The sequence below is a fragment of the Perognathus longimembris genome, chromosome 7, assembly GCF_023159225.1.
Source record: "Perognathus longimembris pacificus isolate PPM17 chromosome 7, ASM2315922v1, whole genome shotgun sequence".
NCBI classification, from domain to species: domain Eukaryota; kingdom Metazoa; phylum Chordata; class Mammalia; order Rodentia; family Heteromyidae; genus Perognathus; species Perognathus longimembris.
Window position 1 is genome coordinate 81,602,878 of NC_063167.1, and position 22,131 is coordinate 81,625,008.

The window sequence follows — 22,131 nt, forward strand, 5'->3', positions numbered from 1 at the left end:
AACCTAGGGCCTCGTGTATCCGAGGCAGGCACTCTTGCCACTAGGCTATATCCCCAGCCCCCCAAGTAGTGATTTCTTTCCCTCTTAATGCAGGCTGGACCGTGTTCCTCCTATCTACACTTCCCACACAGAAGACATAAGGGGTGCACATCACCATGCCTAGCTTTTTATTGGTTGAAAAGGAGGAGTTTCACAAGCTTTCTGCCTGGTCTGGCCTCAAACGGCAATCCTCACAATCTCTGTCTCTTAAATAGTTAGGATTACATATGTGAGCCACCACACTCAGCTGAATATCTACATTTGAAAATCATTCCCATTTTGAAAAAAAAAGTTTGTCACAAAATTTCATTCGAACAACTAATTTTGGCATGCTATACTCTTCTTCTTTTTTGTTTTGCCAGAACTTGGAGCATGAACTCTGGGCCTGGGCACTGTTCCTGAGCCTTTGTGCTCAAGGTTAGTGCTCTACCACTTGAGTCACAGGGCCACTTCCAGCTTTTTTGGAGTAGTTTATTGTGGATAAGAGTCTTGCAGACTTTTCTGCCCAGGCTGGCTTTGAACCTTGATCCTCGGGATCTCAGACTCCTGAGTAGTTAGGATTAGAGCTGGTGCCCAGCTTTTTTATTTACGCCAGCACTGAAGCCTGAACTCAGGTCCTGGGCATTATCCCTTAGCTTTTCAAGATTGGCACTTTATAATTTGAGCCACACCTCTAATTCTGGCCTTTTTGTCATTAATTGGAGATAAAGAATGTTATGGACTGGCCAGGTTGGCTTTGAACCATGATCCTCAAGTCTCAGCCTCTCCAGTAGCTAGGAGTAAAGGCACAAGCCATGGTTACACAGGTTAATTAGAATCATCTTCATGCTACATATACATTTACATATACATACATTAATAATGTTGTAATGGGATTAGGATTTGAACTCAACACCACACTTGCTAGGCAGGTGCTCTACAGCTTGAGCCATGCCTCCAAGCCTGGTGGTATTTCTGATTAAAGTGAACCTTTAACAAAACGATCATGTGAAGTCTTCATTTCTGTATAAAATTTATTATTTCATTTTCCTGACCTTGATTTCCCTTTATCTCCACTTATCACATTCCTCTTCAGGATAAGAAGAATGAAATAGACTCTAATTCATTTTCTTGAGCCATGTTTTAGCTGAAGATCCAGAAAATGAAAAAGTAAATTAAATGTAGCGGCTGCTATCTTTAAAGTGCCTCCCTATCACGAGTGACTTTGTTGCTTTCCAACAAAATGCTGAAGCACTGTTAAATTCTAACAGCATATCTATTTAAAACCAACATCTTTAACATGTTACCAGTTATAAACCTACAATTAAAACCAGGTTATAATTTCTCTTGGAAAAGGTCAAATTTTCAGAAATAAAACATTTACAAATGATCCACAATAGACCCCTGGGTATCTTAAAAGATCAGGATAATTGCACTTAGGAAACAGTTCACATGATTGTAGGAAAATGGAAAATATTTCTGTATGTATGTAAATTGTTTTTTCCAACTAAATATAATTTAAAAGCTTCAAAAACAGTTATTTAGTACCAAATAAAGAAACAGGGCAAATACTGTATGCATACAGTGACTTGTCTCCTAGTAACAATTATTTTTCCCCGCAGTCATGGGGCTTGAACTCAGGACCTGGGCACTGTTCCTGAGCTTCTTTTGCTCAAGGCTAGCACTCTACCACTTGAGCCACAGCACCACTTCTGGCTTTTTCTGTTTATGTGGCACTGAGGAATCGAACCCAGGGCTTCATGCATGCTAGGCAAGCTCTACCACTAAGACACATTCCCAGCTCTAATTTTATTTTCTTGACCTTGACACAGACTTCTGCACCATACTACACTACAGAGCTATACTCTGACCTATATAAAATGAGAAAGCCCAGGGAAATCAGTCCACCATTATTCATTTTCCACAAAAGTTTACTGAAGAGTAGCAATATTGTGCGTTAGAACCCCAATTGCATAATACAAGTCATTTCTGGTACAAATTGTAGTGAAGAATCTAAGCTTGGCACAGGTAGGCTTTGCATCCTCCTGGGAAGTTCAAAGATGTCTTACAAGTGTTCATTTCAGATCGAGTAGCATCAAAGCTGGGTTTTCTAAGTAGGACTTCCACAAGTTGGAGAAGCGTGACATTGTAGCACCGTCAATAATTCGGTGATCAGCTGACCAGCTCACGTTGACTATGTGTGCTTTATAGACTTCTCCTTTCTGGCTAAATCGGGGAAGAGCCTAGAAATAAGGTGAGCAAAGAAACAAGGAGTGAATGTTCGGGCTGGGGATATGGTCTAGTGGCAAGAGTGCTTGCCTCGTATACATGAAGCCCTGGGTTTGATTCCCCAGCACCACATACACAGAAAACTGCCAGAAGTGGCTCTGTGGCTCAAATGGCAGAGTGCTAGCCTTGAGCAAAAAGAAGCCAGGAACAGTGCTCAGGCCCTGAGTCCAAGGCCCAGGACTGGTTAAAAAAAAAAAAGAAAAAAGGAGTGAATGTTCACCCACTCAAAAGCTCGGGATCAGATGACAATGGTGTAAGCTTGAACAAACCCTCTGCCCTAGAGGGAGGAAGAGGATGGCTCTCAAGATTCTGAAAATGCTAGCTCCCATTTGTCACACCTGGGAGGACATATCCCAAGCTGTCAGTTTCTCCACGGTGCCTCCTGTCCCTCAGGGTTTCCATGCGTACCTAAAATACCATCTCAGAGATCAAATATTTAGCAATTTTTAATGAGCACCTATTATAGGCTAAGTACTATTCCAGGCTCTAGGGAGACACAGACACCTAAAACACTTAGGATATTAAGGCTCCTCACTGAAGACAAGGAGGAAACAGATCGCATAGATGCCTGAAGCAGGACATGGCAGGGACAAGACCTGGAGTGTTGGAGGCAGGCATGGTCACAGTGCAGGGAAGGGTAAGGGAGGGAGCTTACAATTTATCATGAAAACAAAAGCACAAAGCAGAGGTGAGACAGAGGAGGGAGGAATTAAATAACATTTGTCTTTATGCAATGAAAGTCACATTAGATCATAATTAAGATTGGTTCTAAGAACTGTGCTTCAGGTTAGTGCTGGTGGCTTATTCCTGTAGTCCTAGTTGCTCGGGAGGCTGAGACCTGAGGATCAATGTCAAAGCCAGCCTGGACAAAAAAGTCTGAGGCTCTTATCCGATTAACCAGCAAAAAATTGGAAGTGGAGGGCTGGGAATGTGGCTTAGTGGTAGAGTGCTTGCCTAGCATGCACTAAGCCCTGGGTTTGATTCCTTAGTACCACATAAACAGAAAAAGCCGGAAGTGGTGGTGTGACTCAAGTGATAGAGGGCTAGCCTAGCCCAGGCCCTGAGTTCAAGGCCCAGGATCGACAATAAATAAACAAATAAATAAATCGAAGTGGAGGTATGGCTCAAATGGTAGAATGCCAGCCTTGCACAGGAAAAGTTAAGCAAGCCGGGTGCTGGTGGCTCATGCCTGTAATCCTACTAACTCAGGAGGCTGAGATCTGGTGATAGCAATTTAATTTTTCTTTTTCTTTTTTTTTTTTTTTTTGCCAGTCCTGGGCCTTGGACGCAGGGCCTGAGCACTATCCCTGGCTTCCTTTTGCTCAAGGCTAGCACTCTGCCACTTGAGCCACAGCACCACTTCTGGCCGTTTTCCATATATGTGGTACTGGGGAATTGAACCCAGGGCTTCATGTATACGAAGCAAGCTCTCTTGCCACTAGGCCATATTCCCAGCCCTGGTGATAGCAAACCATGAGACTCTAATTGACAATAAACTACTGAAAAAGCTGAAAGTAGCACTGTGGCACTGGTAGAGCGCTTACCTTGAGCAAAAGAAGCTCAGGGACAGCACTCAGGCCCAGAGTTCAAGCCCCAAGACCAGCAAAAAAAAGAAAGAAAGAAAGAAAGAAAGAAAGAAAGAAAGAAAGAAAGAAAGAAAGAAAAAGCTAAGCAAGAATGTTAGGCCAGGGGGCTGGGGATATGGCCTAGTGGCAAGAGAGCTTGCCTCGTATACATGAGGCCCTGGGTTCAATTCCCCAGCACCACATATACAGAAAATGGCCAGAAGTGGCGCTGTGGCTCAAGTGGCAGAGTGCTAGCCTTGAGCAAAAAGGAAGCCAGGGACAGTGCCCAGGCCCTGAGTCCAAGGCCCAGGACTGGCCAAAAAAAAAAGAATGTTAGGCCAAGTTCAGGCCTGAATACTGCCACACATACACGCACACAAACACACAAATGATACTAACAGTAATAAATAACAGTTGAAAACTTATTTTTGCCTGAAGCCAAAGAAACAAAAGGAGAAAAAGAAATCATTGGTGAAATGATTAAAATACTTATTAAGCAGATTCTCATGGACAGATGTTCATGTTGCAGTATTCCTAGCAGCTGAAAAAACATGAACAACTGAAATACTCATACACAGATGGACTGATTAAACAAAACATGGATTACACTGGCCCTGAGCTCAAGCCCCAGTTCAGCACAAAACAAAGCCCCAAACACAGTATACATAATAGAACATTATTTAGCCTTCACAAACAAATGAAATGATGATCCAATCTATACCATGAACTTTGAAAATACAGTAAGAGAAGTACACCAGACCTCAGGGGAAAAATGTTGTATGATTCCACTTTTATGAAGTACCAACATAGTCAAAATGAAAGACAGGAAGTAGAGCAGGAGTTGTGAGGGTTGAAAAGTGGATGGAAAGGGGGAACTGTTGATCAGGGGGAACAGAGTGCAGAGGAACGGGGATGGCTGTACCAGACTGGCAAAGTGCATAATGCCACATAATGTATACTTTAATGGTTAAGATGATAAAATTCATATTACATTTACTTACATATATACATATATATCTATGTATATACATATTGCCCAGCCATAAATATATGTATGTATATATATACACACATATGTGTGTATGTGTGTATATATATATGATGTGTGTGTGTGTGTGTGTGTGTGTGTGTGTATATATATATATATATATATATATAATACACAACTCATTTAGAAGGAAATATCTTTTTTCTTTTTTTTTGCCAGTCCTAGGGCTCGGACTCAGGGCCTGAGCACTGTCCCTGGCTTCTTTTGGCTCAAGGCTAGCACTCTGCCAACTTGAGCCATAGCACCACTTCTGGCCTTTTCTATATATGTAGTGCTGAGGAATCGAACCTAGGGTTTCATGTATATGAGGCAAGCATTCTTGCCACTAGGTCACATTCCCAGCCCCCTAGAAGGAAATATCTTAAAGGAAAGGTAAAACTAAAACTTTATCAAACCAGTTTAAAAGTTTGGAAACAAGGAAACCAAACTCTGGCAAATGCTGCCTGTGGTTGGAAAGCAAATTATAGCAATTACCACCCAGAGAAAACTCTTGGCTGGGAAAGAACAAGGTGTTTCCTTTTTTCCCTACTTTCTCTGTAAGAAGATAAAGCAGACTTTAAGAAGGGTGAGGGGCTCACAGCGAGTCTAGCAGTGGAGACAGGGAGTTTGAGGCTAGCCTGTGTGCATAAAGTTCATGAGACCTCATCTCAACCAATGAAAAGCTGAACAGGGTATTCAGCTTTCCCACCTATCATCCTTACTAGGTAGGAAATGTAAGTAGGATTGTGGTCAAGACTGGCCTGGGCAAAAGTCAAGACTCTATCTAAAAAAAATAACCAAAATAAAAAGGGATGGGGAGGCGGTCTGGGAATATGGCCTAGTGGCAAGAGTGCTTGCCTCATATACATAAAGCCCTAGGTTTGATTCCTCAGCACCACATATATAGAAAAGGCCAGAAGTGGCGCTGTGGCTCAAGTGGTAGAGTGCTAGCCTTGAGCAAAATGAAGCCAGGGACAGTGCTCAGGCCCTGAGTCCAAGCCCCAGGATTGGCAAAAAGAACGGATGGGGCATGGCTCAAGAGGTAGAACACCTGCCTAGCAAGGGCAAGGCTGTGGTTTCAAACTCTAGAATCCTGTCTCTATGTCCCCTGCCCCTCTCTACACTCCCACCCCCCAATTACAGGTGGATCACACTTGCAATCCTAGCTACTCAGGAGGTTGAGATCTCAAGATCAAGTTTCAAAACCAGCTCAGGCAGGAGAATCAATGAGGTTCTTATCTTCAATTAATCAATTAAAAAAGGGGGGTGCTGGGAATGTGGCTTAGTGGTGGAGTGCCTGCTTTGCATGCATGAGGCCCTGGGTTCAATTCCTCAGTACCACAGAAACAGAAAAAGCCAGAAGTGGTGCTGTGGCTCAAGTGGTAGAGTGTTAGCCTTGAGCAAGAAGAAGCTCAGGAGGGAGGAGGAGGGAGGAGGAGGAGGGAGAAGGGAGGAGGGAGGAGGGAGGAGGAGGAGGAGGAGGAGGAGGAGGAGGAGGAGGAGGAGGAGGAGGAGGAGGAGGAGGAGGAGGTAGAAGTGTGGAAGCAGAAGTGTGGCTCAAGTCATAGAGCTTCAGCTTTGAGTGAAAATGCAAAGATCTGAGTTCAAGGACACACACACACACACACACACACACACACACACACACACACACACACACGAAGCAGATAACATACCAGGTAGATCCTGGGGCTTGAACTCTGGCCCTAGGCACTGTCCCTGAGCTTCTTTTTTGCTCAAGGCTGACACTCTACCACTTGAGCCACAGTGTCACTTCCATCTATGAGTTTTGGATGCCATGTGAAGTAAGAAGCACATGGCTAGGCACCAGTGGCCCTGTAATCCCAGCTACTCAGGAGGTTGAGATCTGAGGATCTCAGTGTGAGGCCAGCTCAGGCAGGAAAGTCCATTTAACCACCACAAAGCTGGAAGTGGAGCTGTGGCTCAAGTGGTAGAACACTAACCTTGAGCAAAAAAGGTTAACGATAGGGGACAAGGCCCTGAATTGAGGCCCCAGGACTGGCACCAAAAACGAAAACCACAACAGCCTGCTTAAACGGCTCATAGTTATTTAATACACATACCTTAATTGATCCAAGGGCCCCGATGGCTACTTCGGGGGGCAGAATCACTGGTTTGGCATAGGTACCACCAATCTTCAAGAAAGAGCAGAGAAAGCGGGTTTTCAGGAAACATTTGGCAAACCACTATTTTTAACTGATCGTATAGTTACAAACTTAGGTGATGGGTTATGAATCTGAGCATGTGGGCTCACCGATCCGATGTTGGAAAGCGTAAACGTCCCTCCGGTGAGGTCCGTGGTGCTCAGCTGACCCGATGAACCCAGTTTCTGTAGGCGGTTCAGCTCCACAGCGATCTCAAATATGGAGCGGACCTGAATATTTTTCACGTTAGGGACAATCAAGCCCTGTTCAGTATCCATTGCAATCCCAATGTTATGAGAAGCCTAAAAGGAAAAAAAAAAAATATATATATATATATATAATTTTTTCACAAATAAAAAGGAAAGGATATACTTTCATTTTTACCAAGCCAGGTGTCGCAGTGCACACCTTTATTCCCAACCCTTAGCGAGCTGAAGCAGGATAGCTAGCAAGAGCTTATCTCAAAAAATACCAAAATAAAAAATATAAAGCAAGCTAGGTGCTGGCAGCTCATATCTAGAATCCTAGCTACTTAGCAGACTGAAGTCTGAGGATCTTGGTTCACAGTCAGCCCAGGCAGGCAAGTCTGAGACTTTTTTTTTTTTTTTTTTGCCAGTCCTGGGGCTTGAACTCAAGGCCTAATCACTGACCCTGAGCTTCTTTTGCTCAAAGCAAGCACTCTACCAGTTGAGCCACAGTGCCATATCTGGCCTTTTCTGTGGTACTGAGGAATCAAATCCAGGGCTGCATGCATGATAGGCAAGTATTCTACCACTAAGCCACATTCCTAGCCTCTGTGAGACTTTTTTTCTCCAAGTAATCAGCAAAAAACTTCAAGTGGAGGTGTGATTCAAGTAGTAGAGCACAAGCCTTGAGCAGAGAAAGCCAAGTGAGAGTATATAATGTAAGGAGTTAATGTAGAGGAGAATAAGACTGACTCCATCTTAAATTCACTGAGAACTCACCCACCCTTGAGAAATGAAAACAACTGACTAGCTTGTTACTAAAATGTTATCTCCAGTGACAGCATCCCTGTTGGAAAACAGCCAGTCTTCGTAAGCACCCCGGATTCCAAGAAAAGTCAAAACTACCCCAAACTGTTTGGCTAAGTCACTGCTTACTATACAATTGTGTAGTCTGCTTGCTCACCTGTGTTGTGGTTTTTTCCTTTATAAGCCCAGCCTAAAAACTGATCAGGGGTGGCAGTTACAGCTCCCGAGTCTGTGCTATGGCCCTGACCGGTCAGCTTGCTTCCCTATGCTTGGCGTGAAATAAACCTTATTATACTTTAGCTTTGTGCCAGTCTTGTTCCTTTGATCACAGACCCTTATCATATAACCCTGAGTTCAAACCCAGGACCAGCTCCCAACCCACAAAAAAACCTAATAAATAGATAATGAAACTATTTTCGCCAGAATAGCAATGATTTAAAGAAATTCTTTCAAAATAATTTTGAAGCCAAGAGCTAGTGGCTCTCACCTGTAATCCTAGTTACTCAGAGGCTGAGATCTGAGGATTGTGGCCAGCCCAGGCAGGAAAGTCTGTGAGACTCTTATTAATCCAATTAATCACCAAAAAGCAGGAAGTGGAGATGTGGGTCAAGTGGTAGAGCTAACTAGGTTGGAGCAAAAAAATAAAAAATAAAAAAATTAAAAAGCTCGGGGGACTGGGAATATGGTCTAGTGGTAGAGTGCTTGTCTCGTATACATGAGGCCCTGGGTTCAATTCCTCAGCACCACATATATAGAAAATGCCAGAAGTGGCGCTGTGGCTCAAGTGGTAGAGTTCTAGCCCTAAGCAAAAAGAAGCCAAGGACAGTGCTCAGGCCCTGAGTTCAAGCCCCAGGACTGGCCAAAAAAAACCAAAAAAAAACAGTTCAGAGATAGTGCCCAGACCCTGAGTCCAAGAGAAGCAAACATACACATACACACAAATTTAAAGGTTTTCCTTTCTTTCTTTTTTTTTTTTAAATATAAGCTTATGCTGGTAGATGTGTAAGACACATATTATTGCTAGAAATGTTGAGTGGTATGGCCTTTCTAGAAAACATTTGACAACCTGTACCAATATCTATAAAAAGTTATGCTAAGGCTGGGTGCTGGTGGCTCACACCTGTAATCCTAGCTACTCAGGAGGCTGAGATCTGAGGATCATAGTTCAAAGCCAGCTTCGGCAGGAAAGTCTGTGAAACTCTTATCTCCAATTAACTACTAGAAAACCGGAAGTGGCACTGTGGCTCAAAGTGGTAGGATAGCACCCAGGCCCTGAGTTCAAGCCTCACAAATGACAAAAAAAAAAAAAAAAAAAAAAGATTGTGACTTGAAGTATGATGAAGTATCTCTAACCTATAAATATATTTGTATCATATTCTATTTATAAAAAGTATTTTTACAACACATAGCCAACCTTGTATGTTACATTCTGGCAGTTTTCGTCCACAGAAGCATTAAGGATGGGAAACTGTAGCAATCCCAAAGAAGCAGCCTGTTTACCAGAAGAGAACACAGTGTTAGCACTTCAATTCAGGAAAAATATGGGATTCCAGTTAAAAAAGAGGAATACTGGAGAGAATTCTGATTTATGTTAAGTAAAATTTCAAGATTCCATGCTCTTAGGCATATTACTTCCCTTGTTACCAACAACCAAGATGAAATTAGGTCACCCTGATCATATAAGGATAAAAGATAAGGTGGTCAGTTAGCTTGTAAACATCAAAGTAACTATTTAGACTGTTAAGTGTCCAAAGGAAATGTCTCAGTTTTGAAGAGTGATTTCCTTATTTCATGTAGTCTTCAGATTTTTATGAGTGGCAAGCACTGGTGGCTCATGCCTGTCATCCTAGCTACTCAGGAAGCTGAAATCTAAGAATTGAGGTTCAAAGCCAGTTTAGGAAGGAAAATCTATGACTCTTATATCCAATGAACCTCCAAAAAGCTAGAAGTGGAGTTGTAGTTCAAGTGGTAGAGAGCCAGCCTTGAGCTAAAGAGGCTCAGGGACAGTGTTCAAGTCCTGAATTTAAGACCTCAGGATGGGGGTAGGGGAACAAAGGGAGGGAGGAGATTTCCATGGGAAGCAACCATCCAAAAGTACACAGTGATTAAAATATAAAAACGCAGGAAAGTTGTTTCCCTGAGCAGGAAAAATACACAGCAAGGACAGGATTTCAAAGTGCCCTGATCCAAAGGGAATAGTGTTCTACCTGGTACCCTTGGCCAAATGAAGCGCAGAGCTGGTCCCCTTGGGCTTTAGGACCTGAGTCTTCCTCTGTGTCTTGCCTCAGAGCCCCCCATTCCTTGTCGTTTTCCTTACGATCACTCCTCTCCTTCCCATCGTGTGCTGATTTTCCTGTTTCCCTAGCACAAAATGTTCTTGATAGATTTTCTGTCCATCCATAGACCTCACAAACAAGGTTTGCACATTGCATTCAGCAGTCATGCCTTGTATTAAATTTAAAAGGTTGTAAGACAAAAAATGCTTAAAATAATCCATACCCCCAAAGCCCTTGTCCAGTTCCATGAAAATTTCTTTAGCTGGGCGCTGGTGGCTCATGTCTGCAATCCTAACTACTCCGGAGGCTGAGATCTGAGAGTCAAGGTTCAAAGCCAGCCTGGACAGGAAAGCCCAAGAGACTCTTATTTCCAATAAACCAGGAAAAAAAAAATCTAAAAGTAGAGGTGTGCTACTAGTGGTAGAGTGCTAGCCAGAGAGGAGGGGGGTGGGGGGGAAGCTAAGGGACAGTACCCACACAGAATCCCTGAGTTCAAGCCCCTGGTATTTAGCACAAAGAAACAAAACAAAACAAAAGAAGAGTTCTTTACTCAATTTGTAAGGGTTTGTAACAAGAAAAAAGAAAAATCAAATCCTTGAATTAAAGAGAAGGGAAGATGGGCACTGGTAGCTCATGCCTGTATTCCTAGCTATTCAGGAGACTGAGATCTGAGGATCACAGTTTGAAGCCAGGCCAGGCAGGAAAAAATCTTATCTCCAATTAAGCTGCAGGAGCTCAAAGTGGTAAAGCAACAATACCTCAGGGGCAACACCCAGGCCCCTGAGTCCAAGCTCCATAACCTACTAAAAGAAAAAAAAAAAAAAAAAAGAAGGGAAAAGTTTTGACTACACAGAGGGCTTTTCTGGGATTAGTTAGGCTAGGGTTGCGGGAGTAGATCACTGGAATATAAATACAATTAAACGATTTGTTGTAGGGGCTGGGAATATGGCCTAGTGGCAAGTGTGCTTGCCTTGTATATGTGAAGCCCTAGGTTTGATTCCTCAGCACCACATATATGGAAAAGGCCAGAAGTGGCGCTGTGGCTCAAGTTGGCAGAGTGCTAGCTTTGAGCAGAAAGGAGCCAGGGACAGTGCTCAGGCCCTGAGTTCAAGCTCCAGGACTGGCAAAAAAAATAAAAAAGACTTCTTATAAATCTTTGGTTATAGGACTTGGAATCTTCTCTATGTATGAAAACAAAGGTCACACTTAAGAGTGTAACACAAAGATTCAAACAAGAAAATGCAAGAGTCCAAGGATGAGGTTGTTTCCCCCTGTGCAATATTTTGTATTCATTCTTTATTTGCAGTACTGGGGTTTGAACTTAGAGCTTTGTGATTTGCTAGGCAAGTAGCTCCTATTTTTGCTTTAGTTATTTTCAGATAGGATCTCAAATCTTTTTGTTCAGATCCTCAGACCAAGAACCTCCAACCTGTGCCTCCCATTAGCGGGAATCACAGGCACACATGGCCATGTCAGGCTTTTGTTTTGAATATGTTCTCATTAACATTTGTCTGGGTTGGCCTAGATCCTCCTGACTTCTGCTGCCCGAGTAGCTGGGATTATAATAAGCATGTGCCACTGCACCTGGCCATTTTGTCATATTTTATAAATGTTCTAAAATGTATACGCTAGTTGAGAGAAAATATCCTAATTTGTATTTTCATTATATAGATTATTTTGTTCAGATTGGAGCATTTTAGAAAAATGACAATAAAAGATATTCCAGGGATGGGGAAAGAGAGTAAGCAAGGAGATTATTCTGTATAAAATATATTTATATGAAGAAGTGACATTGATCAAGATGAATTGTATTCATGAGCTGCTTTGTTAAGTGGCAACTCCTCTGTAAAACTACTCAAAGATAATATAAGATTTAAAAAATATTTGTGTGAACTTTATTTTTTAAAAAGAGGGATATTTCACATAGTAAAAAGCTGTCCCATCTATACTTCAAGGGAGACTAAGGATCATCAGCAGGCAGTAAGAAGAACTGGGTCTAAAACACAGAGGTAGCTACTCAGCTTCTTGGGTAGCTAGGATTACAAACATGAGCCACTGGATGCTGCCTTTCAACTGTGAAATTTTTTATTTATTTTATTTTTTTGCCAGTCCCGGGCCTTGGACTCAGGGCCTGAGCACTGTCCCTGGCTTCTCTTTGCTCAAGGCTAGCACTCTGCCACTTGAGCCACAGCGCCACTTTTGGCTGTTTTCTATATATGTGGTGCTGGGGAATTGAACCCAGGGCTTCATGTATACAAGTCAAGCACTCTTGCCACTAGGCTATGTTCCCAGCCCCTTAACTGTGAAAATTTTTATGACACAAAAAGTAATGGCTAGCACCTTGTTCTAGCTCTTGGATATAAAAGTCCTACTGAAGCCTTGATCAAGATGAATGAAATCTCACCTTTAAGAAGAAGGGCATAAAGGTGAGCTTAATTCCACGAGCCAAAGCGATGGGTTTCAACTCTTCCCGTAGCTTAACGAGCTCAGTCATGTCAACCTCATCACAGTAGCCGAAGTGAGGGATCCTCAAGGCTGCAGTCATGGTCTTCACCATGGCCTTCTGAAAACCTAGAAAACATCCCGTCATTATGTACAAATATTATCATTTTTCACTGTCCAGAAACTAATAGTACACAGGCAGTGTTTTTTGTTATAGCTATGTTAACTGATCTTTTAAAAAATGTATATGCTAAATTAAGTCAGGCACTGGTGGCTCACACCTGTAATCCTGGCTACTAAGGTGGCTGAGCTCTGAGGATCACAGTTTTAAGCCAAATGAGATAGGAAAATCTGGGACAAAGTGGAGCTATGGCTCAAGTGATAGAGCACCAGCCTTGAGCAGAAAAATTTAAGGAATAGTGCACAGGGTCTGAGTTTAAGGCCCAATAGAAGCACAAAAGAATAAAACACAAAATCAAAACATACTGCAGAATTTGAATTTTTCCTTTAGTAAGAACAGAAAACATCCCATCCTAAATATTCATCTGTAGATTCTTACCAAATAAATTCGCCACTGCCTTCTGTTACTGTTGTCCTGATTACCTGTGACAGGCTGGGTCTTGTCTTTGCCTGTGATGACTGGTGGTGAAAATGCAGGTGAAGGGACAGTCCTGTCTTCTGGTTTGGATGCAGGCAGTATGATTTCAGCTTTGGGTGAAGGAGGCAAAATGGCTCCTGTCTGCTTCTCCAAATAGTTGAGAATATCTTCTTTAAGTATTCTGCCATCTTTTCCTGAGCCAACAACTTCACTCAGCTTGATCTAAAAATAGAACACATTTTCCTGCTATCAGTGAAGTTTAAACATGGAATCCAATCAGTGGAAGGTACAGCTATCTCTTTGCCCAGTAAATTAAAGGAAATATAGGGTTTGAACTCAGGGCTTCCTGCTAGGCAGATGCTCTACCTTGAAACCATGTTTCCACCCCCCCTGCCTTTTGACACTGATTATTTTGAGGTAGGGCCTCATTAGTTGCACAGGTGTGTGCTGGAACTACAACCTGCCTACTTTATGCTATCCATTATAGCTGACAGGTCCAGCTTCTTCTGCTCAGCTGGCCTGGAACCACTGATACAACCCATTCCAAGCTCCTACTTTACTGCAATGGCACACACATGTCATAGCTCCCAGCAGGTGGTTTAGAAGAAGTCTTGCCTGTATGCTTGGGCTGGCCTCACATGGCTAGCCTCCTTTCTCAGCCTTACAAATACCTATGATTATAGGTGTGAGGTACTGGCCCTTGGCTATATTTTATGTCTTTTACAGCAATGTAGTAACTGACAATTTCATTTGATGATCTGAATAGCCTAGTTTTCATATTATGGTTGTCATCATATTTGAACACAATTATAAAATTTCATGAAAAGTAGGCGTGAGTGCGATGCTGCATACCGGTAATATAAGCACCTAGGAGGCTAAAGTAGGAGAACCAAAAGAGTTCAAGGCCAGCCTGTGATACATAAGCAAGATTCTATCTCAAGAAACATCAACAAAAAATAAATCCATCAAAAGTATAACACGGGATGTAAAATATCACAAGAAATGTACACACTGCCCTACTATGTAACTGTACCCTTTTTGCACAACACCTTGTCAAAAAATTTGTGTTCAATTAATCAAATAAATTTTTTTAAAAAGTGTAACACGATTAATATTAGCATTTGCCCAAAATTGAACATATATGTATCTTCTAGATTTGGGGCCATTTAAGGAAGCCAGGCATAGTAGTGTAGGCCTGTAATACCAGCACTCTGGTGGCAAAGGCAGGAGCACTACGAGTCTGAAGTCAGCCTGGGTCAGTTATACAGTTAATTTCTGTCTTAAACACACAAACAATGAAACTCCAACACCTCAAAGAAGAATGCATCCGAGATGATTTTCTTCGAATAGTTCTCTGATGGCAGGGTAACTGGCTGGCTGGATGTGAACACTCTTCTATTACCCATTTCTAAAATGCAAGCTTTGGCTTTTCTCCCACTGTAACTTAATTACTTTCCTCAGAAACAGATGGAAAGTCTGCATTATGGAGCTGTGGAACTAGACAGGTTCATGACCCGATTCCCAGTTCAGCTACTTTACCTGATTTTGAACAAGGTGGTGGACTTCCTTAACTCTTCTCATGAGTAAATGGTGGTAATTCTCACAGGCACCGTGAAGGTGGTTGTGAGGATTGGAGATGAAGTGTGTACAATGCCTGGCACATACATGTTCCCACAATCAAGGCAATGATTGGTCAGGCAATGTGTTAATGAGGGATACCATGAGTTTTGCAGTGCAGACCCTGCTGTTAAATTCTGCTCCACTGCCTTACTAGTCGTGTGCTGTCAGACTAGTTACTTTATCTCTGTCAGTCTTGGAACACTGCCTATTTTACAAGTTAAATGAGATATTATGTAAACACAAATGGCATGGTCAGGGGCTGGGGATATGGCCTAGTGGCAAGAGTGCCTGCCTCATATACATGAGGCCCTGGGTTCGATTCCCCAGCACCACATATACAGAAAACGGCCAGAAGTGGCGCTGTGGCTCAAGTGGCAGAGTGCCTGCCTTGAGCAAAAAAGAAGCCAGGGACAGTGCTCAGGCCCTGAGTCCAAGCCCCAGGGCTGGCCAAAAACAAAAAAACAAAAAAAAACAAAAAACAAAAAAAACAAACAAATGGCATGGTCAGGTAGCCACCTTGCTTACATTTTATCCTCCACAGGGTCAATTATCTTGCTATAGTTTGGATCTGGAACATTTCTTTAAAGGTCCATGAGAGGGCTTGGTTCCTAGTTTGGTGTTATTGGGAGGCATGGAAACTTTGGGGTGGGGCCTAGTGGGAGATTTTTTTCCCAGTTACTGAAGGAGAGGACTGTGGGATACAATCCCTTCTCTTGATTCCAGCTATGTGGTAAAATGGGTTTCCTCAGCCATGCACTGCCCCCGCGACGTGCTGTGCCCTCACAAGAGCAAAGAATGGGGCCACTGATCATGAATGCTGCACTTTTTTTCTTTTTAACTTGTTTATCCCAGGTATTTGTTATAGTGATAGATAGCTAACACAGATGGCAAAGGGAATACAAACGGTCAAATTCCCTGCCTCCACCCCCTTAGGTCACATGACTTACTACCACATTCATGCCTCGCCTGTTTCCTTTCTCTTTTATTTCTTATCATAACTTCTTATTCCCTTAACCAGTTTTCACTCTCAATAAAATCAAGTATTCAAAATCCTATCTCAGGGCTGGGAATATGGCCTACTGGCAAGAGTGCTCGCCTCACATACATGAAACCCTGGGTTCAATTCCTCAGCACCACATATATAGAAAAGGCCAGAAGTGGCGCTGTGGCCCAAGTGGCAGAGTGCCAGCCTTGAGCAAAAAGAAGCCAGGGACAGTGCTTAGGCCCTGAGTTCAAGGCCCAGGACTGGCAGGAAAAAAAAAATCCTATCACAAATCCATCTGACCTGATACTAGTACTGGGAAATATTCAATAGTGACTTTTACTATTATTAGACACTAAGAAGACTAAAACCACATTGTTCCATTAAGGTGAAGTACAAAGTTCATGAACCAGGCACCAGTGGCTCACACCTGTCATTCTAGCTATCCAGGAGGCCTGAAATCTGAGGATTGTGTTTTCAAGTCAGCCTGGGCAGAAAAGTTCAAGACTCTTATCTTCAACTAATCACCAAAAAAAAGTTGAAAGTGGAGCTGTGGCTTAAGTGGCACAATACCAGCCTTGAGCAAAAAAAGCTCAGGGACAGTGCCCAGGCCCTGAGTTCAAGCCCCAGGACCAGAACACACACACACACACACACACACGCACGCGCGCATGCGTGCACATACCCCCACCCTCATAATGTCTTCTCATCTCTCCCAGGTGTGCATGTGCTATTATTACTTCTCATGAATCCCAGCTTGAGCCATTTCACTAGCCCACAGAAAGTGGCCTAGTTTTTCAGAGCTAGATATGGACCCTAGATTTAAACAGCAAGACAACTTACATTGTTTTCCATTGCCAATCGGCGAACTGCAGGAGTTGCCAGTGTTTTTTGGCCCTTGATCTCTTGGTGTGTGTGTTCCTCATGGGACACAGCAGGAGTTTCAACAACATCTTCTTCAGAATCTGGCAATAAGGAAACACTTAACTTTAGCAAAAATGTCTGTCTACTTATCTATCTATCTTATTCTATCTATCTATGATCATATTTATCTATCTCCATGATAGATATGAAAGCTTAATGGCCTATAATAACTAAAACACACTGGGTGCCATGGCTCACACCTATAATCCTAGCTATTCAGAAGGCTGAGATCTGAGGAACATGGTTCAAATCCAGCTTGGGCAGGAAAGTCTGTCAGACTCTTATCACCAATTAATCACCAGAAAACCAAAAGTGCAGCTTTGGCTCAAAGTGGTAGAGTGGTAGCCTTGAGTGTAAAAGCTCAGGGACAGTGCCTAGGCCTGGAGTTTAAGCCCCACAACAAACAAAAAAAACAACAAAGAGAGAGAGAGAGAGAGAATTAAATGTGAAGTAATGTATATGAAGAATCCTATAAAAATAATGTATATAAAGAATCCTATAAATCCTATACCCTAAATATATGCCCTAAATACTCCTCTTTCTCCCTCCCTCCCTCCTTCCTTGAACCCAGGGTCTGGGTGCCACCCCTTAGCTTTTTTTGTTTAATGTTGGTGCTCTGCCACTTGAGCCATAGCCCTACTTCTGGCTTTTTGGTGGTTTATGGGAAATAAGAGTTTCATGGACTTTCCTGCATGGGCTGGCTTCAAATAGTGATCCTTAAATTTCCATCTCCTTCTCACTTCCTGCCCAGGGAAGGACTGCAATTTGCCTGTTCTGTTTCCAGTTGTAACTGAGATGAAAGACATATACCACCTCCTCAAAGCTTCTGTCATTGAGATGGAGACTTGTGGACCCTTCTAGCTGGGCTGACTGGAACCACGATCCTCCTGATCTCAGCATATATGTACCACTCACACTTGGCTCTAATGGATTTATACCTTATTGTGTTTTTTTATTTCCATTTTCCTAATTCTTATTTACATTAAGATCTCCTTCATGTACTCATTGGTCATTTGTATGTTGTCTTTAAAGACATTTCCATTCAAGTGAATAATACAAGTGGGGTTTAATGTTGGAGTGCATAGCATGTGCACTCTCTGTCCTTTTATACTATAAAGTTTACACAGGATAGAAACTCAGGTCAATTTTGGAAATGAAGCAATTGTAGAGAATTGCAACACACTGAGAATGCCTTCTCAGGCCAGGACACTGTACTGAACACTCTGAATATAATAAATCTTCAGAAGTTTCTTTTAACATGTGAAAACTTTTCAACAAAACTTCCTCATTTTTCTACCTCAGAAATCTATAATTGAGGGGAAGTGTCAATTTATGTTATTTGGATGTTTATTTTCAAATGCAATTGTTAAATGTGATATTGAAAATTATTTGAACATATATGACAATTAGTAAATATGAATGATGAAAAAAAATTTCAACCTCCTGAATAGCTAGAATTACAGGCATGAGCCACCAGTGCCCGGCTAGGAAAGCTCTCTTAATTAATACAGCATTACTTTCTTACATAACATTTCAAATAATTTCCAAAGTGTTTACACACATTGTTTTCTTTGATGATCACAAAAATGCTATGAGTAAGCAGGGAAGATTTCACTATATTACCTGTGTAATATACAAAGAATGCAATTAAGACTAAATTGAAATGTTATCACTTTTGAGTTGTAGGTGTGGCTCAAGTGGCTGAACATCAGCTGAATAAGCATGAGGCCTTGAGTTCAAAACCCAGCACCAGGGCTGGGGATGTGTCTTAGTGGTCGGGTGCTTGCCTTGCATGCATGAAGCTCTGGGTTCGATTCCTCAGTACCACAGAAAAAGCCAGAAGTGGCACTGTGGCTTAAGTGGTAGAGTGCTAGCCTTGAGCAAAAGAAGCTCAGGGACAGTTGCCCAGGCCCTGAGTTCAAGCTCCAGGACTAGCAAAAAGAAAAAGAAAAAAAAAAAAACAACCACAAACAACAACCCAAAAAACAGTACCAGGAAACAGACAAAAAACCAGACAGATCACTTCTCTCAACAGATCCGATTTGTGTAGTCCTAGACCTACACTCTTGGGTGACTCAGGTTCTAAATGTGGCCATGTTGGAGCTGTGAATATAACTCAGTGGCAGAGTATTTGCCTAGCACACTTGAAACCATGGGTTCAATCCTCAAGATTTTACATTAATAAAGAATAATGGTCAGTAATATTGACCACTGAGCAAACCAAGTAAATTTTCTAATTGTGTCTTTATTTCTTTATTAAGCCAAAATCTATCACATGGATAGACACAATAGGTATCAGATATTTTATAAATTCTACAAATGTGATTCTGAAAACCGATTGTAATATTAATTATTAATGCACAGACTACAGAACTAAGAGCCAACCAACTGGCTACTGCAACTCAAATGCTGCTTCTCAACTTCTGTGTGTGTGTGTGTGTGTGTGTGTGTGTGTGTGTGTGTGTGTGTGTGTGTGTGTTGGTACCGAGGCTTGAACTTGGGGTCTTGTGCTTTCCTCTAGCTTTTTCACTCAAGACTGACGCCACAGCTCCAGATCTAGCCTTTTGCTTGTTAATAGTTACAAGTCTCACAGGCGTTTCTGCCTGGGCTGGCTTTGAACAGCGAAGGGTCATTGTCTGTGGAACCCACTGGCAAAAGGACAGTAGTAACCGACTTGGTCAGCAGATGAGCACATTTCCAGTACCTTTGAAAGCTTCAGTCTCTATGTCCACTAATGGCTTCCCCACATAGGCAATGTCATCTAGGTTATAGTAGAGTTTTTTAATGACGCCATCATAACGACTCGTGATGGTAACCGAAGCTTTATCGCTCTGAACTTCACATATGCTGTCAAACTGGGACACAGTATCTCCTTCTTTCACATACCTGAAAGGAAAAGACATGAACCATAGGGCATTTTTACATGAGGAGTCACCATTGTGCTTGCCCTAATGATGTAAATGCCACACTGAGATCCACAGGGAGCTTCCCTGTCCACAATTTACAGCCACATGGAGCACCAAGAAGTGTTTTGAGATGACAATGGCATCCAGGTTCTCCCTGACATAGGCTAAAATTTTGCAAATCCATTCATGGATTTAAACATTGTATACACTTTCAGGTTTTCTGATTATTTTTTTAAGACATTCTTTTTGTTTGGTTTTGTTTTTGTTGCCAGTCCTGGGGCTTGAACTCAGGGCCTGAGCACTGTCCCTGGCTTCTTTTTGCTCAAGGCTAGCACTCTGCCACTTGAGCCACAGCGCCACTTCCAGCTTTTTCTCTATATATGTGGTGCTGAGGAATTGAACCCAGGGCTTCATGTATATGAGGCGAACACTTTACCACGAGGTCATATTCTCAGCCCTGAAAGACATTCTTAAATTGTTTAAAAGTAGTATTTCATGTGGGGTGCTGTTGGTTCATGTCTATAATCTTAGCTACTCAGGAGGCTGAGATCTGAGGATGGTGGTTCCAAGCTAGTCCAGACAGGAAAGCTTGTGAGATTTTTTTTTTTTTTGGCCAGTCCTGGGCCTTGGACTCAGGGCCTGAGCACTGTCCCTGGCTTCCTTTTGCTCAAGGCTAGCACTCTGCCACTTGAGCCACAGCGCCGCTTCTGGCCGTTTTCTGTATATGTGGTGCTGGGGAATCGAACCCAGGGCCTCATGTATACGAAGCAAGCTCTCTTGCCACTAGGCCATATCCCCAGCCCCCTTGTGAGATTTTTATCTACAGTTAAATATCAAAAAAGCTGGACTAGGGCTGGGGATATAGCCTAGTGGCAAGAGTGCCTGCCTCGGATACACGAGGCCCTGGGTTCGATTCCCCAGCACCACATATACAGAAAACGGCCAGAAGCGGCGCTGTGGCTCAAGTGGCAGAGTGCTAGCCTTGAGCAGGAAGAAGCCAGGGACAGTGCTCAGGCCCTGAGTCCAAGGCCCAGGACTGGCCAAAAAAAAAAGCTGGACTATGTCCCTGGCTGGTCAGCCTGCTTTTTTACAGTCACAGTGTTAGCTCCTGAGTTTACACTGTGTCTCTGGCTGGTCAGCCTGCTTTTTCACTGTCGCAGTTTCAGCTCCCGAGTCTGTGCTGTGTCTCTGGCCGGTCAGTTCTCTTTTTGCTTCCCCAATAAATCCATCTTTTTGCTTGAAAAAAAAAACAAAAAACACACAAAACAAAACTGGGAGTGGGAAGTGGCACTGTGGCTCAAGTGGTAGAGTACTAGCCTTGAGCTGAAGAGCTCAGGGACAGTGCCCAGGCCCAGAGTTCAAGCCCCACAACTGGGAAAAAAAAAAAAAAAAAGCTGGAAGTGGAGCTATGGCTCAAGTGGTAGAGAGCTAGTCTTAAGAAGAAGAAAAACAAACAAACCCTCAGGGCAGTACTCACACCCTGAGTTCAAGCCCCAGGATCAATAATATAATACAAATAAAAAGTGGTATTTCATTCTTTTTGTTTTGGCCAGTTGTGGGGCTTGAACTCTGGGCCTGGGTATTGTCCCTGACACCCTTTGTGCTCAAGGCCAGCACTCTACCACTTGAGCCACAGCACCATTCCTGGCCTTTTCTGATTAGTTTATTGGAGATAAGTCTCATGGACTTTCCTGCCTCGGCTGTCTTTGAACCTCAATCCTCAGATCTCAGCCTCCTGAGTAGCTAGGATTACAGGCATGAGCTACTGGCGTTCAGCTTTACTGTCTTTCTTCACAAGATGTGCACATGCTCAAGAAAGATGTGAGAGAGCCCTGATCTATCACCTCTGATTGGCTCTGTGGAAGCAGAAAATAAAGGTGGGAGGAGGGCTACAAATTGCTAGAGGGTTGAAGGTATGTTCAATGTGCAAACAGAATTTCTTGGCAAAGGGTTGAAGCCTTATTGGCTCAAACTATGTAAGGAAATCTGTCTAATCATTTTGCTAATTATAGGCTTTGGCAGCAGCAGCAAATAAAAGAGAAAACAGACTTTTCAGAATTGGTCTAGGAAAGTCACTAAACAAACAAACGCATGACATTCCACCCACCTCACACCCTAAAAGCAACAACAAAAATCTTGGGAAGAAAAGGAACTGATTTTTTGATTTGCTACATTATTTTTAAATGTCCAGCTTTCAATTTAAAAAATAGACATTCAAAGAAACAGAAAAATATGGTTGAGCTGGGTGCTGGTGGCTCACACCTGTAATCCTAGCTACTCAGGAGGCTGAGATCTGAGGACTGAGTTTGAAGCCAGTCCAGGCAGGA

At 42.6% G+C, this 22,131-nt stretch overlaps 1 protein-coding gene across 1 annotated transcript in view; it reads right to left on the reverse strand.

The window, feature by feature from the left end:
- Positions 1-1,925: 1,925 nt before the first annotated feature.
- Dbt (dihydrolipoamide branched chain transacylase E2) overlaps positions 1,926-22,131 on the reverse strand; it is a 32,082-nt gene continuing 11,876 nt past the window's right edge. Inside the window, exons 4-11 of the mRNA XM_048352041.1 lie at positions 19,603-19,784; positions 16,818-16,939; positions 13,378-13,594; positions 12,737-12,903; positions 9,471-9,548; positions 7,175-7,366; positions 6,984-7,055; positions 1,926-2,261 (exon numbers count right to left, since the gene is read on the reverse strand). Of these exons, the coding sequence (XP_048207998.1) occupies positions 2,094-2,261; positions 6,984-7,055; positions 7,175-7,366; positions 9,471-9,548; positions 12,737-12,903; positions 13,378-13,594; positions 16,818-16,939; positions 19,603-19,784 (1,198 nt within the window). The 3' untranslated portion in view covers positions 1,926-2,093. The remainder of the gene's footprint in view (positions 2,262-6,983; positions 7,056-7,174; positions 7,367-9,470; positions 9,549-12,736; positions 12,904-13,377; positions 13,595-16,817; positions 16,940-19,602; positions 19,785-22,131) is intronic.